At 33.0% G+C, this 17991-nt stretch overlaps 1 protein-coding gene across 2 annotated transcripts in view; it reads left to right on the top strand.

Moving 5' to 3' along the window:
* Positions 1-6120, top strand: part of LOC124359841 — a 161213-nt gene extending 155093 nt beyond the window's left edge. For both annotated transcript variants that reach the window (XM_046812923.1, XM_046812922.1), the window contains one exon: positions 2178-6120. In XM_046812923.1, the coding sequence (XP_046668879.1) occupies positions 2178-2237 (60 nt within the window). In that variant the 3' untranslated portion in view covers positions 2238-6120. The remainder of the gene's footprint in view (positions 1-2177) is intronic.
* Positions 6121-17991: the final 11871 nt, after the last annotated feature.

Genomic DNA, 17991 nt, shown 5'->3' with positions numbered 1-17991 from the left:
TTAACATGCCTCAACGAACTATCTATCACGCAAAATTTATTATTATTGGTGTATACATGTTACATTAACATATTAAGGAATGATTTCCATTTCCACTTGTACCGGAAGCAGATGCTTTTTGAACGAAGTAATCTTGTCACACTCGTAGTCATAGGATCCGAGAGCCAAATCGTACTGTATAAAGACACAACCTAATTTTTCTTGAAATCGATTGCGGAATTTTTCGAAAGAAATCGAAAGTAAGCCGCCTATATTTTGGTGGTGGTGTTGGAGCTTATCCAAAGGATTAATGTGAAATTATATTTTTTATGTAACTTACTTTTACCTTATATTTTAAACCAAACTCTATTAGGAGGCAAAACTTCAGTTTATATATGCCATGGGCATAGCTATAGTTAAAATTACTAAACACCTTCACGAATTTCGAACTCGTAAGACATTATCCAACCACTTAAGGTCGGGACACACAACCGCACCTTGCCCGACACGTGAGTCGGCCGAGTGTCGGTGCGGGCTCGGCTCGGTTACCGTGAGGGCACACATGTCCGTACGCAGTCCGAGCCTAACAATCTCACTGTTTAGACAAGAGCATATTTCTTTTGGATTTCGAAGTGACATATTCTTAAAATTATACAGAAGATTAAGTATTGTTTGAGATGAAGAATGTTAATTTTATTGTTGTTATTTTTATTAATCACTGTGATGGATGAAACATGCAATGCTGCAGTAAAGTTTGGTACAATAAACTAGTATGTAAAATTTGTAAATAACATTATCTTGGTTATATTTGTTATCCCTATTATTCTTGTTTATTGTGTTTTCATTGCAGTGAATTTCGGTCAAATACACTAAATACTATATTTTGTATTTTTTGTATTAAACCCAAGAGCTTATAGTGCGAGGCCAGTTTGCCATGTTGCAAGCCTTTTTGTAATAATTTGTCAAACATAGTAAATATTTGTAAAAAATTACTGGAGAATATGGTTTTTTCTTGCTTGAAAATCTTATTGTAAATAAAATATTTTTATTTTTACTTTATTGTTGTAAAAAGAATAAATAATCTAAATGTCATAGAAACATTCTAAATATGACCCATGCAAAATACCGGAATAAATTTATCAAGTAACATCAATACATCCAAGATAAATAAAATTTTGCGCAAATAAGTACATGCTTGTTATTGCTTATTTAATGAAAACTTTTGAAAGATTTTTCATAATTCGAATTTAGTTGTTTAAAATCACTTATTCAAATTTGTTGTAATTTTAAAACAGTAAGAAAATATAGTTTACTCTAAATGTAAAAATAAATTAATACTTTTATCAATAAATATGGTTTTGTACGCGAACGCAGTATGTAGAATGTTTAGACTACTTAATTAGTTTTAAAAAGAAGAATGCAACAGTAACCAACAAAGAATTATATTTCTAAACTATATTCAAATGTATACTTTTCCAACTCCTCATTTACCATGATCTTCTTCCAAACATTCTCATTGTACTCTGCATTCCGATAATCTGCATTTCACTTGATTGATTATAAAAAAACAGAAAACTTCCTTACTTCTTCGATAAGGGTTCCATATCCATTACTAATGTTGCTCGTCAAAATTTAAACTTACTTATCGGTGACGGTGCGGACCACGACGGTCTGGTGTCGGTGCGGTCATGTGTGGACTTGCATGTTAAAAACTACACTGCAATTCTTTCGCCGTATGACGGCCAACACGCGACCGGCTCACGTGTCGGGCCCGGTGAGAATATGTGTGTCCCGGCCTTTAGGCAACTGCGTAAGCTAAATTTAGTAGTTAAATCTTATATAAAAATTTGTGAATTATGTTTAATAATTTAATTTAATAACAAATAATTTTACTTTGTTCTAAGTTGTTAAGTGTTAGGATTCTGAACAAATTCTAAATATTAAGATTGTTATAATGAAAAAAAAAAATAGATAAAATCATCATCTCAAATATTTAAATCAATGATTTATTTTCTTGGACTGCCTTGTACACGTTATTTTGCTAGAAGAGTAATTAATACATAAATAAATTGTAAAAACTGCTATAATTCTCATACGAATCAAATATGCAGTAGCCTTCCCTTACAAATAGGCAATTTTTAAGTCTTGTGCATATTTATGAAGTTTGATATAAATTATGTCATGTTCTATGATTGCAGACAAAGGCACACCTGGACATCCTGGCAGACGCACTCCTGCGATGGGCGAGAGGCCGCTAGACCATAGACTCTACTTACAGTGTTACCCTGTGGCTTACTTCCATTTAATCATCTAAGTGTAGGCGCCACCCCCAAAATTCGACTTCAGTTGGCTTCTGATGTTCCGAAATATGTGTATTTCAAACACTCTATACTTTTTGTGTCACATGTTTTCGCATGAAATTCAATACTGTTCTCGTGTAAGTTTATACATTCCATAGCCATAACTACTGTTATAATTGTACCTATCTTAGTTGTAGTAGTTACCACTCGACCCCGGGTGGCGCCCTAAGGCCTACTTTAAGCCCTCTACCCTAGAACGAGACGACAGGAAAAGAAGTATATTTTTTGTATTTAAGACATAATGCACGGAACTGAAAATTCCTACTATTTTCAAAACACAATATCTAGTTAGGTTGTAAAGGTATAACATTGTTTTGTAGAGATAAGTTTGTAGACGTTTTAGTTTTATTTACTTGATTGACTGATTAAATAGAATATTTTCAATTTCCAGTAAGACTGTTGAACCGTAATAGTGTATAATCGTTAAATAGCCCCGAGTTGTGCTAGATTTTGGACATATTTCATGTTAATTTAGACACATCCTCTTAGCCCGCGTCAGTACCTAACTGAACAGACAAGAACTCACATCATGTACTGCCATTCTCAGAGAGGTAACTACAAGAGTATTATTTATCTTCATGGGTATTTGGTAGTAGAACATACATGAGTGTCATGTAAGGTAAAAACTTCTTAACTATGTTACCATCAACGCCAATGAAAAGAAATGTAATTTATTGACCTGGAGACCTGAATCTTAAGCAATAAACATTTGTTGTTATAGGCAATGTACTGTTCACATGGCGTCTCCTCTTTTATAATTTAAAAACAAATTTAGCTTTAACAAAGAAAACCCCCAAGCAATGATGACATATCAAATTCGTAATTAATAAGAATATGATAGCAATATATGGAAAGCGTGAAAACTTTATTGTGTAGAACGATTAAGTAAAGTGTAAATTCAACGTTTATTTGTTTAAAAATAAGATTTATTTATAAACATTACATTTCTGTGTGTTTTGTGATTGGCTGTCTCACCCTTCTTGGATAAGTTTGAAGCCAGCTTTCTGCCACGAGCCTCGGCAGTGGGCTGTTGTTAAAAACACAATAAATAACTAATCAATTTAATTTTGCATCATTAATCGAATACACAATTAAAAAATTCGTTTCTTTAATATTAAAACACATAAATATCGGCATAATATTGTAATATCGTATCCATTAAAGTTTTTATCATGTTCGGTTCCGGTATGCCAGTGTAGACGAGTAGGGTTTGAGACGTCAGTAGACAGGAAGGAAGGGAGACTAGACACGCAATAGTCACCAACGGTCCCACGGTAGACACCAGCACGTTAATTATGTCTATGCACTATATATACTATAAGTAAATGTTTAGTAATCTAAGTTATGTTCGTGTAACTTAGATATTATTTGTAGAAATGCATGCGTTATTTGCTGTATGCTATATTATTGTAAGACTCGTGGTATACTGTGACGGTTTCCACCGCTAGTGACATTGCAGAACATGTGTGGAATGGCGAACGCCAGCTGTTCGACTAAATTATTGTAATTGGTATAGTAATTGTAAAATTAACATTATGACGAGACGAACGGTATGAAAGGAGGGAAAGAGAGAAAAATAGACAGCGGGTTTTCTACCCAGGGGCTGGACCCTCGGCGGGGACTGGTGGGCGAGGCGCTTGTCGCGGGTCCGGGGAAGATGTACCCATCCTGAGCCACCCCGGTCTCGGCGATCGGTGCCTCTTTTTACACTCAATTGGCTCATTAAATTATATTGTAAATACAAAATTCAAGTACTGTACTGAACACAAAAAATAGTATCCTTATCAGACTTCGTAACCGAGGGTTTGTAGAAAACCTTATGATCTATTTTCAGAATCAAATGTATTAGTAGAGGTAACAGGATGTGCTGGACAATTAAGATTAAGTATTGATTATGTAAAGTATAATTTTCAGCATAAGGTATACATATTAAGTTATATAATTTTAAGTTTAAATACTATGTTTAATATTGGATTTACTTTGATAATGTTTTTAAATCAAGCATATAATACACGAATTACTGTAATGTAATCATAGTAATGTTAACCATATATAAATCAGAAATACCTTAGTAGTCTGTTATGTCTTCAGAAAGAGAAATTTCAATAAAGTAACAATAAAAGTAAACCTATCCTTGAAGGGAAAACTCAAACTATTGTACAAATAAAGTTTTTTTTTAAGTAATAATATACTTTTAAGCTATAAATTGTTCATTGTACTATAGTTGAGAGAGGATAAGAAAACGATATAAAGTGTCACAAGACATTATGTTTTTATATTTCAAAGTTTGTAGCTGTAACGAACTTAAATTTGAAAAAGAAAAATTATGCCATATTTCCCTTAAAGTGTAATGAGTATATACCCGAATTAACTGTATTTTAATTAATTTAAAATATTTATATGCAGGCCTAATGTGTATAAATAGTAAGATGTGATAGTATTAGTAGTAGCTCTGAGAATGGCAGTACCGGTGCAGTACTCAACAGAATAGCAGAGCTGTTTGCCTAGCATAGTGAGTAGATTAGTCGTGAAGAAGCTCAACAGGGCCTAAGTGTTTGTGTTTATTTCTCACTCCTCTTACAGTTTATAATTGATGTTTCTTTGTTTGTTAGTTAGTTTAGTTGTATTAGGTGTACTAGTAAGGTCCCGCGCCGACATTGTTCCGATCTACTGTATATTCAATTTTAGCTGAGCCGACCCAAGAGTAAATAGCTATCTCGGCCTAATTTAGTTTGTACGCGCTAGACAAGGTCCCGTGTACTGAATGGCTGTGCCCGCTATAGTTATGTACTCCTGACCCCCCCCCCACCCCCACCACCACACCCCGCTTTCATTGTCACAACCTCTTTTCGTTCGTTGACAATCTGTTAAAGGTCTTGTTTACCTTTCGAAAGTATATGTTACTTTCAAGCACATATTTTCTTTTTACTAGCATAGTCTAACATAATGCACATACACCAATCTTTTTTTAAATGAATGTCTTTTATAATAAAATGTGAAAATGTAATAAATATATAAGTATGTACGTTAATGTTTGGAGCACTATTATATTAGCACGTTATATAAAGTACTATTTTACTTGAACAAGTGCACTGATACCAATGTGATACAAGGTCCTGCCACTGTTAGCGATGCACGGTTTGCACCTCGCTGTTTTCGTTATCCTTTGTTTCAGTGTTGTTTCTTTATCCTGAATAAAAATGTTTATTTCTCTCTTAATGGTTGTCTTTGTTATGTTGTTATGCTCTCTATAGGTTCGTTATGTGTAGACCCTTTCCTCTTTTATCTCTCTATCTTTCTCTACTCGCATAGTTAGCATGGTACGTCGTACTGTAGTTGTTACTGCTTGACCACAACCCGTGTAAACGATACATATCATTACCACCTGCAAGGTGCTTTCATTTACCTTAGTTAGACCCCAAATGATCCCGTTTGTAGCGAAGCCCTTCAGCAATGGTTTGTTGTTTGCTGATAACATTACGGTGAAGCATCGATGTCGATTATGACTAGTGTTTGAGCCGTGTTATGTTACCGTAACATATCAACAAAGGTACGTGATGTTTACTTTCCCAATTCGTATGAAAGATGATGTTACGTTCTAGGTTCCATCAACATTGTATATATATTTTATGACACAGTTATTACTAAATGCTATTACGAAATATGTTATTTTCATTGTACTGTATGATACATATCATATTATATATTATACATATAATAATCAAACTGTTCGTTATACAAAAATCCACTCGTCGTAAAAATACAAAAAATTACAAAAATACAGAATTGCTTTATTTCATCAACATAATTTTAATAAGCATTGCACCCTCTTAAAGCAAGCTATACGCCAAGTAAAAGGTTTATACTTTCTGTGGACAGAATATGTTTGGATATCATTTCATTCTCAGGGGGATATAATATAATTATTAAATGAAAGGTTATCAGGTATACATTCTTTCACCCAAAATATAATATTTATAATGACGGAAAAATATATAATGTCAAATGTGCAAAGTTGAAAAGTTACCAACATTATTCCTGTAACATTACATTTTTAATTAATAGATAAAGCCTTTTCCCTTGACTATTTTGATAGTGTTATGTTCCGAAATAATAAAATTGCCAATGTTATAGATATTTAACAAGCATCAACCAAACAGTGCACTATAAAACTATTAAACTAATTAAGAGTATATTACCTAGACGATGTGGAAATCAGTATTCTTAAATATCAACTATTAATAGCAAAGATAGAACCAAAATATACTGTTGGATTTTTATTTCTTATCTAATAAAAACTATTTCAAATAATTCTTTAAAGCTACACTTCTGCATTCTAGTCAAATATATTGTCCAAAAATATTCTCAAACATCATTTTACTTTTAATTTAACCTAAAACTGAAATAACATAAAAATATGAAGGCATAACATGTAGACAAGTTTGAATACATTTTTAATCGTAATACTATAAACAATATCCACAAAAGGTACTGGGACAAGGCGAAATTCAGATTATTAAAATCAAATAAAAGTTTTTAGCAATACAATTATTTCCACTAAAAGCTTCACAAGTATAGACTTTGACGTAATAAAAAGTAAAAAGGTTTAAAAATATGCTGAATCTGCATTCTACAACCCTTGTAGTAAAAATACCGGAAAAGATCTTGAAATTAAACGTTCTTTGCCAGCTGTGACACTTCACTCTATCCTGCGGGAACACGAATATGGTCAGGTAAGTATAATATAGGGGCAAATACAATCTTATAACAGCAATTTGTATCTCAAAGGACCAACAAACATAAGAAAGGCATTCTTCGTCAACTTTACAATGCATCCGATTATTAATCCAAAAATATTATATACAACAATCTAACTTAGTTATAAACACCAACCAGTAAATATATGTTAATAGGTTCAAATTAACCAAGACTGACCCATGGCTGAACTAGTAGGAACAGGTTGGCTAAGACTGACCTGTGTTAGCCAAATATTGACCCGTGTCCGAGTCTGAAGGCACAGGTTAGAGAAAGCTGACTTTTATCCAGTTCTGTGGGCACACGTTAGCCAAAAGTGATCTGTGTCCAAGCCTACAGGCACGAGTTAGCCAAGACTGACTTTTGTCCGATCCTGCAGGCTCAAGTTAGCCCAAAATTACCGGCCGAACATGCTGGCACAATATAGCTAACTGTGACCCGTGTGTAGGTACACTTCAGCCAAGACTAACCATAGTCCGAGCCTGTAGGCACAAGTAGCCGAAACTAACTTGTAACTGATTCTGTAAACACAGGTTAGCAAATACTAGTATGTGTTCACAACTCAGAAACATAAACTGTATCCTCCTCACAAATGCAACTTATTCTTAACTTATTAACCAACAGTTACTGATAGACCTAAATAATGATGGATTTCCTTTTGGTATTACTCACAGAGCCCTTTTCTTTCCGGATGAGAATCTGTGTAATCTTGGTTGGCTTATTATGAAATATACGTAAACAAACTCCTAAAGTTGAAAATTTTAACACAATATTCACAATACTGCTGAGTTCTAAATTGTGTTGTACAATATTGTTGCGTTCTATAATAGATAGTACTATATATGGTACCTTAAGCCAAGACCAAACATTATATTTATACTCCAAAATACACTGAAAGTTCAGCAGAACTAGCTTTTTGTTGATTGACTTAGCAGAATGTAAAGCTAAAGTCAGTTGCCGGGAAAAATTACAACGTTTTAAGTAAAATTATACTGAACAGTAAGATTAAGATTATATTATTTTTCTAAAGCCCTTACCGAAATGAATGGAAAAAATGACGTCTCGAGGAAAATAATCATTTAAAATATAAATGTATAGTTAGCGCTACTCGGGATTTTAGCTACCCCACACTATATCCGAATGCAAACCCATACATTGGTTTACTCATAACTGTTTTAATTTCCTATTTTCAAAAGCTAATCAATATTATCAGTCAACAGTACAAAACTACAGATAGGTAAGAGATAACTCTAGTGGTATCAGTTAAACCGACGACAGAGTATCACTATTACTTTCAGCTCATATGTATGATGATTGATTGAATTATTAACCTTTTCCAACAAAAGAAGCTGAGTGTTCACATAAAGGTTTGTTAAATATTTTGCCAATGTTGTCATACGAGTGATGTTGAATAATTTACTGTGAAAATTTGACACGAGCACTGACAAAGACGTGCTGTACACGCAACAGAGCCATTAGTTTATTAACATTGTGCGACACCGGAGGATTGATGAATGTTCGTAGTCATGACTACAATGCCATATTACTAGAATGCTGTTGACAAAACCGCTACGTTCAGGAGGTTTTGCTCCAGAAGGACGATATTATTTATATAATGTGTTATCAAGAGTTATTAGAAAAAAATGTTCAGTGTAGGTATGATTTAAAAAGCTTTTAAATAACAAATGTTATAATGACATTTAAAATGTGCTTTCAAGGAAAGTACTCATGAATACTACGCATAAATATAATCAATTTGTCGTTTTAATACATAACCAATATTGCAATCAACTTCATGAGACAATTTCAGTTTTTTTTCTATATATGTGCCAAGCCCTACGCACTGTAGAAGTTTACCGTTTCAGCTGGCACAAAAAAATAGAAAACAAGCGTCACCCTGAGAAATATACCAAATATTAAAGAAAAATAATTCTTAGCTAACACAGAACTGCAAGGAATTAAGTATTTTGCAATTTGTTCTTACCACTCCACAAGAAGATGATCTTCTCTCTCCATGAGCAGTTTTTTTATCTTATGGGATGGCGGGCCAATTAGTGGAACTAGTGGGCTAATACTATGGAATTTATTCAGATCATCCTAAGGGATAGCCCATTCTCTAGGCTGTGGAATAGTTAAAAATATTACAAAATTGAAAATTACGAATAAAGAAGGAGCATATTGTTTGTCCCACAAACACTTTCCAACTCCTCGTGTTGGAAAGTGTTTGTGGGTTTATATCAAGTTCAATATGAAAATAACTAACGCCTGAGGGTTCTAATGAACTGTAGAAGTCCTACTGTAGTTGATGTTGAGTCAAGTTGGCTTAGGCATAATTTTCATTTCCAAAAATTCCCGCAATGTTTGGGGCTCTTCATAGCTACCTAGCTATCGGTAATATTATTTAAATATTTATTGCCTTTCCCTAAACCTCAGACTTTAACAATCACACTTTATAGTAGCAATGCCCTCTGTTCATAACATTTTAGAACAAAGACCAATAGGAAGCACCAGCTATGTACATGGTAACACCCCCAAAATTTTGGAATTCTTTTTTGAGTGAAATTTTCCATTAGTGGAAGGGTTTAATTTCCTTGGAAGAGGAACTCACTTAAGCTTTCGTTAAAAGTAACATGTTGAGGCAAGTTATTAGCTTCCTTAATTGTTACGGCATTCACTGTTGCGGTTGGAGTCCTTTCTGCAACAAACGGTACGCACCCCTATACCTTATAGCCTTAATAACGATATTCTATGCCGCAAGAAAGAAATAAGAACGCCTAGAGCAGTTAAGGAAATTTCAATGATAGCCGAGGTAGGCCATCCTTTGGATGTAGGCCACACCTAATTTCCATTTTTTTGCCAAAATACCACAGCTACGAACATAAAGATAGGTTTTATTACAAATACTCAACAAAAACAATATCCTAGTATAAGGTCCTGAAGGCTTACCTATCACACGTCTGACTGCACCAAGGATCATGCCCTAGTTGACAATCCTGTTAGATGTGCTCCTCAGTTGCTTCTTTTGCACAACAACGCCCACAGACGCAGGGAACAACCTCATTTTCTTAGCAGAGCCTTTTAAGATAAAAGTTCCAATGCCTCCCAGTCTTATTGAATGCTACTGTATTAAGAAGCCTCGAACCGTTTTACACTGTGACCAGTTTTGTGACAGTTTTCTTCCAGAGTCCCATTGATTGATTCCTTGACCGTGAAATATCACTTACTACTATCAGGAATATATCTTTTTCATAGCCTTGTACTAAAATTTATGGAATAAACCTGCCAAGTTGACGTGTGGCTTTACACAAGAGGAGAATGACCAACTCGCAGAGGATCCTTCCACTGACAGTTACCGCCAACAACAGCACTCTCCATAATGAAACCTTAATTGAGTCACATATATTTTTCAATATAATGACCCATAACTGCATCAATAATTACCTGAGTTTCAGCCTTGTAAAAAGCTTTTAATGTGCAAGACCCAAAACCACTAAATATAAAATTGCAAAATGAGCAAACTTTTGAACACACTTTATCTTCATTTCTGGATGGTCATAATATAATGGAAATGTATTACTTAAAATGTCTTCAATAATAAATTTCTTTAATTAGCCAAATAAAATTTTAAGGTAGTAGTCATTTGTATTTGTATAAAATACTTTACTCTCAATTTGGATATTGCATAGTACATATCAAAAATAAAGTTTGTTTAAAAGTCCCAGAAATTATGCTATAAATGTTATAGCAAAATTTAGAGCATACCATTTCGAAATTCCTTTTTGGGGTTTTTAAGACAATGGTCACTTAAAGTTATAACTAGGGTTATTACAAGGGTATTGTTATAACTAAACTATTTTAATTTCTGGATCATAAACAAATATCTTTGTGACATACTCAAACTTCTTGTGGTTCGGGCTGGGATTAGAGAGAATTATGAACATCTAGATACTAAGTTATGTTCATTTCTTGCGCCAAGGTAAAGTTCACGTACCAAAATTATAAATTGTGACTTATGATGTTCATATTTGTATTTTGAATAAAGAATTTTATTTATAAAAATAAGTGACACATGTGTGTGTGGTGCTACTGATTGTTTTGTACCACTGAACAATGGCAAATGTATGGAAAACATCCTGTTTCCTTTGCAATCCTTCTACAAGAAACTTCAAACAAAGAATTTGTAATTGATTTTCTTAAGATTTTACAAATTATCAATCTGTTTCTGTTTTTTTTTTTTTTACTCTGATTGTCTCATATTTTTGTCTAATGTGGATCACAATGCACAATTTATAAGTATTTTTTTGGGTGTTGTAATAAGATTTATTTTAGTAAAAACATCTTTAATTAAGGTTCTTGAGATCGCTATGTTTATTTTTAGCATCTCAAATTTATCAATGATGAAACTCGCCCTCTTGTCTGGCTTGAACTAATGGAGTTTCAGTAGATTCTGGTAGCATTATTAAAACCTTTAGAGAATGGTAAGATCTGAGCTACATTCGAATTTTTATGAGATGAAAGAATAACTAAGATTCTCGAGTTCTAATGAATTTAAATGAGGAATTTAAGAAAATATAATCTACTATAGCAGGATTAGCTGAAGAAAGTATAGCCTGCTACGATAGCTTGGTCAATACGCTGAAGTAGCCAGGAGTGCTCCTAGGTGTGTATTATTAATTAAATTAAATTGGTTAATTCAGAAGATGTTATTAATTCTTAATTCTGAAAAACACCATTAGAAAAATAATTCTGGGTCAGCACATACACAATTGTTTGGGTCAAAGCTTAATAACATCACATCACATTATCTACTGGATATATTGAGTGCCACTATTTACCATAAGTCAGCAAGGATTGAAGAGTACGAGTGTTATACTATTTCCAAGGTGGGGATCAAATGGACGCGACATTGAAGTGGTGTCTCCCACGCTGACCGAAAGTCTGAGTCTCTAACTTAGGTTAACAGAAACGTGTCAAGTTATCCATCAAATAAATGACCTTGTTTTCAACATGTGGAAAACACTAATTGGTATATGTACTGACCTATTTGCAGGCGTCACCAAAGATTTATATGTCCTTTACTGTTATAAATTCAAAATTTTAAGCTTATTTTAGTGCATACACTCCTTTCTAAATCTTATCCAAAAATAACAAAGGAAAATATAATTTATTTGTTTGTTTGAATAGTACATGCTATTTTTGGTATGATGTGTTAACAAATTTTTGGTACTAATCCAGAGTTGCTAAATTTTACATGGACCTCATCATCTCTCAACTCTCCACCTTCCAAATGAGGGAATGTTAACAACTTTTCTGACAGCTAAACCATAAAACATGGACTCACTGTAAGAATCAACACTGAAAGATACATGTATACATTTGCCATTTAAACAAATAACAGAATACATCCTGAACAGGAATGGGAAAATCCACGACGATACAAACAATGGAACTGACGTCTACGTGTTACAATTTATTTCAAAACCAGATTTAAATAACACTGTGCCAACCTGTGGTTAAATAAGCAAAAATCGACTTTTGTCCAGAATCCGATTGAAAACCGTCACGAAATAGGGGGAATTAATGAGTGTAAAGATTTTACATAAATGCTCGATATTCTGGAAGAATAAGAAATATATAAACATTTAAAACATCAAGACTCTAATTTTGATATTTCAAGCACGAAACTTTAGTTTAGTTTACTTTGTATTTAAAAAAATATTCTTGGACAGTATCTTCAGCTGATGAACCAACCAACAAGAACGCACCAGGAGGAGGAGTGACGTAGCAGCCACACACTTCGACCTGTCTACTGTCCGCCCTGCCCTGACCGCGTGTTTGCGGTAGGCCTACCGTCCGTATGTAGTATGTACTTTTTTATTTTGTTGTTGTTTTTATTTTATGTGATTTTAAATTTTGAAAACGTTGAAACCCATATGTGGAGTATATTTAAAATGTTTAACCATCTGATGGAACGATTGTTCTGAAACATGTAATAGACACCCACTGTTTGACAAGGTATAGCACAGTATATGTTTATGTTTAAGTTTATACACCACATAATAGAAATTTATACATTGTCAACAACGTATATATTTTAATCCATTTTTTATCTTGTTATAATGAGTTTGAAATTATTCAGTTCTTTATTCCAACCATCACCTCAAAATAAGATTAACAACCCATACAAAGATTAATATCTTATTCATACTCCCATACAGCTCATAAAAATAAATACAATGGTTATAACAAACACAATTGTAATTCATTAACTTATAGCTGTATTTTCCACAGTTATAAAATCATTAAGAGGCAATACATTATATGGCATATAAAAGGTTTTAACACGCAATGATTTTTAAAATATTAGTAAAAAATTGCACCTCTTTAGCCAAGAGTTCATCGGTTTTAATTCAGGGATTGGCGTTAATAGTTTTACAATTAGTTTAGAAAGGTTTATAAGCATTAATAACATTAACTGTTGGTTAGTTAAATTGTTAACTGATAAAGTTTTAAAGATATCCAGTAATTGTTCTGTTCAGCTTTATTACGTAACCATAGAAATATTTCTATAACGATCATTTTATTAGTACACGTTTCGCGTGAAAATCCAACAATTCAATATCAAAAAGATATGTATGTACATTCACATCCATAATACATGCGAGTAATGTGTAATTGTATAAATAATGAGTTAATGTGGGATGCAAAAGTCTTAACCTCATCTTTTTATGTTCTTTCTTAAACAGCTTCATCCCACCTGCTGAAGTTAAGCCGCTAAAGGTTAAAACGCTCACACATTGATTGCGCCGCCCACTTCAGTTTGTCAACTGGCTTTATACATATATTTAAATAGTAATAGACTACCTTTTTACGGTATTAGAGTCAATTTTAGCATAGTTAAAAATTATAATAATCACCTAAACGAATAATATTATAAGTGTGATATATTTATGTTATTTTTAACGAAATAAAAATGTGATAATCTATAGATTGATCAGGAAATTGTATTATTATGGATGCAATGGGATACGACAACCCAGTTGAGAAATAATCGTAGATTCAAACTGTAAAATGGAATTTATATTTGTTCTTAAAGTATAGTTTCGATCTAAAAGTTAACATCACTTGATGTTAAACCTTTCATATATGGATGTTTGGCTGTATTCTACATTGTGAAATATACCCCTATAGAGGTATACGTAATAAATGATCTGTTTACTTTCATGTCTATTATTATCTATCAATACTACTTTATTATCGCTGACATTAGGTACAATATTATTTCTGGGCCAATCTCATTGTGTTCTAAATTACGGATTTTATAAAATAGCAGGACCAATCAGAATACTTCTGCTGTATTTGCTTAATTTTAGGAGTTCATTGTTCAAGACATGCAAGCAAAAACGATTCAAAGCTTGACGTGGTATTGTTTTATTGTCTCAGATTAGGGTGGAAAGGTTTTATAGTCTTTAATTAACAAAAACAATATTGCCATCGCATGGCGAACATTACAGCAACAAACGTGCATGTCTATTTTAAACGCAAGATTACTGGCTGAGACGTAATAATCGGTAAGTAAAGTATTTAGAATAAAGTAATCACATTGTTTATACGTTTCATCTCATTGTAGTTATAAAACAGCTGATAATTTGCAGCTAGTAGCTAGTGAACGTGAACGGCTGGCCGATCCCGAGCACTTGGCAGGCCGGTCACGCTATGCAGAGCTATGTATAGCGGTAGAATGCGTGACTCTGCAGGTCAACATTAGTCACAACCCAGGTCACATTTGTTGGCAGACGAAACTCTTTCACATTAGTCAGGTCAAATGTGATGCAAATGTCAATGATCAATTTATGAGATTAAAATTTTAATAAAAATCTTGTTACCAAACTGAAGTGGGTGCCGTCTTCAACTCGGCTGGCATCGCCGAGGCTTTTTATCATAAACCCGCCTGAAAACGTAACAGGTGGGGTGAAACTGTTGAGAGAAAATATTAGCCTAAATACACAACTACGAGTATTACGTTATAAATTTAAGTATTAATAGATACATTTATTTGGCTTACCGCTGTAAAGATGTTACAAACTTATTGTTCACTTAAGAAACATTGAGTATTTAATTCTTATACAAGTAAATATGTTGTTATTGTACTTTATTATTATCAATACTATTTATTTAATTCTCTACTGATACCGACAATCATAACGATATAGTATGCTGAAAATACGGTACTATATAGAAAACAAAGGCACAAGAAGGAAATTGGATCCAAGAACCAGTTTTGCAATTATTTCTCCAACAAAATATCAGACTCTTATTGGCGTTAAACTATTGCGGGTTGATTTGTTTGGCGGCGAGTGTCTTAGCAGACGCGAATTAACGTTTCGGCAGCCGGACTGTAGTACCTCTCCGCATCAAACTAATATAATAAAGATACTATTTTATAATATTATATGATACAACAATAATAGAATTCTATTTATGGTATATTATTAAGAGGACATAAGAATACGGTAGCCGACAAAGTAAAATGAGAAAATAGTTGATATTGAAAAACGCTGAGGAAAACAGAAGATTGGTAGGACTAAATAGCGGAACGTATATTCTTTAACTTCTACATGCAACTGTGATCATTACAAACAACAAATATATTTATTAAAAACATTCAGTAGACTAGTGATGACAGGCATGCGATCTACAAGACATTATTACAACTATTAGGAGGTAAAACTAAAACAAATCGTTTTTGTGACCTGACCGTTCGTGCCGTTACGGCCCACCGAGATATTTCTTCAGTGATCCGGAATGTTAATTTACCAACCTTAAGGTTATTAATAGCAAATAAATTACTTTATCACAAACGACATTGTGAAGAAACATTCTTCAAGTTTACGCCAGTAATCATATCTGTTATTAGAAAGGATGTATCCCTTGCTAGCGTCAATCGTAAATATATTTCCTAGTTTCTGGGAGCGAAGGCAATGTTTTCAAAGTAAAATGGTTTTTTATTAAAAATAATATGTTCAATAACCTACATAATATCATTCGACACATTCTTTAATAATTATAAAGTCTTCATTTCATAAGAGGCACTAAGTATTGTTGTACTATAGAGAACATTTCTGGATTATATGTACACGCTCTTTATGTACATCTAAATTGTATCCCTGTTAAAATTTTGTTTTATATTTTTACAAAAATATTTTGTTTATAACGCAGGATTTTTACTCTCAATGTCCACCAACTTATACATTTTTAAGTCAAGAACTCCTGGTTTCATATTTCGATCGTAATTTTCAGACTTTCGCGAATAGTTTAAAATCATAAATACCTTTTATATAATTAACTGGTCCCACACCTGGGCTGTTTACACAGCAGTGAACGTTAGTAAATCTGAACGCGAAAGAAATTTCCATCAAGAACGATAGTTTTTATTATACTCCAAATCCTTATATCATAAACCTGAAAGTTATAGAAGATAGTATTATAGATCGAGTTTTTTGTGCTTTTCCAATTTTATCAGTGATATTATGATGTAATTAAAGTTTAAAACATAGTAGATAGATGATTCATAGTATTGGTAAAATATGATGTTCCTGTGGCCTCGACGTACAATAACAAGTTATTAATGTTTTCACAGTAGTTTTTAGGTATCAGTTTTACAAGAAAGCCAGGCCAACGTCTTTTTTATGCATATCTTGTAGAAATGTGATTTATAAATACTACAAATTATTATCTTGTACTTTGTTATCGTTATTATTTTAATGAGTTTATGGTTTATGATTATTACGAACTACTCTTATATGTTGTAAACTTTAAAATTAGGTGCATTTTGCTTCATATGTGGGATGTATCTGACTTTAAACAGTGCGCATTAAACACTTTTGAGTTTTACGATATTTTAACTGGATATTTAGAAATAAAATCTTAAATTTAATATTTTAAATATTAAAAAAGCATATACTTTTTAATAAAATCTAACAATCATTTGGAAACGTATTAATTATATATTTAAAACAAGTCCTATAACCTATGATAAAATATGAAGCTACAAAAGTGCTTGAAACTTAAAATTGTTCTTGAGCAATAAAAAACATTTAAATGGCCCAAAATTTGATTAAAATTACAAAAGATTAAAATTCCTACAGTTAATAAATAATTTAAAACACGTTCTTGTTACACCACTCATTAAAAGTAACGAACTGTGCAAATACGTTATTCAAAACTGGTAGGTTTCCTTGACATTGTGATATGGCATTATTACGGTGGTTTGAGCAAAAACAGGAATAAACACTAACATTCCTCAACGAGGCATTCTCTTCCACACTACATTTTGACAAACAACAGACTTCTGTAATCCAAACCTATTATAAACGATTATTTTTAATTTTACATGAAGTTAAAAAGGATTGTCTTGAAAGGATACCAGGAGTAGATGTTTTTTGACAGTGGTAGACTTCTCAGACCACATCACGTAAACATGTTGTACTCATAGTAACCAAAAGGCAAACTCGAATATGGTGTTGTCCAAATCTTAGACCAAAAGAAGATTGTGGACCCTTTTTGACAGAAGCAGGTTTCTGCTATCTATATGTACGCATTTCCTCGTCAGATAAAATAAAGTAAACTCAAATTTGACACCGTACAGGAAGAGAATTTAAACGTCCTGAAGAGAGGATTTTTACCTAGTCCGACGTGAATATATTTTAGTTATCTTGAGAACATGGTAAACTCGACTATGACACCGGAAATGTAGGCCGGAAGTAGATTGCAAGGGTCGGAAATAAACTTTTCTTTCCAGAGGTAGGTCTCTGAAACCTATGAATATACTTCCTTCATCGGGGTAATAAGAGAAACTCACCTATGCCGGAAATATATTTCTTTCGAATCAGAAGTT

Source organism: Homalodisca vitripennis, chromosome 4, assembly GCF_021130785.1.
Source record: "Homalodisca vitripennis isolate AUS2020 chromosome 4, UT_GWSS_2.1, whole genome shotgun sequence".
NCBI lineage: Eukaryota > Metazoa > Arthropoda > Insecta > Hemiptera > Cicadellidae > Homalodisca > Homalodisca vitripennis.
This window is presented reverse-complemented; position numbering and strand designations above follow the sequence as displayed.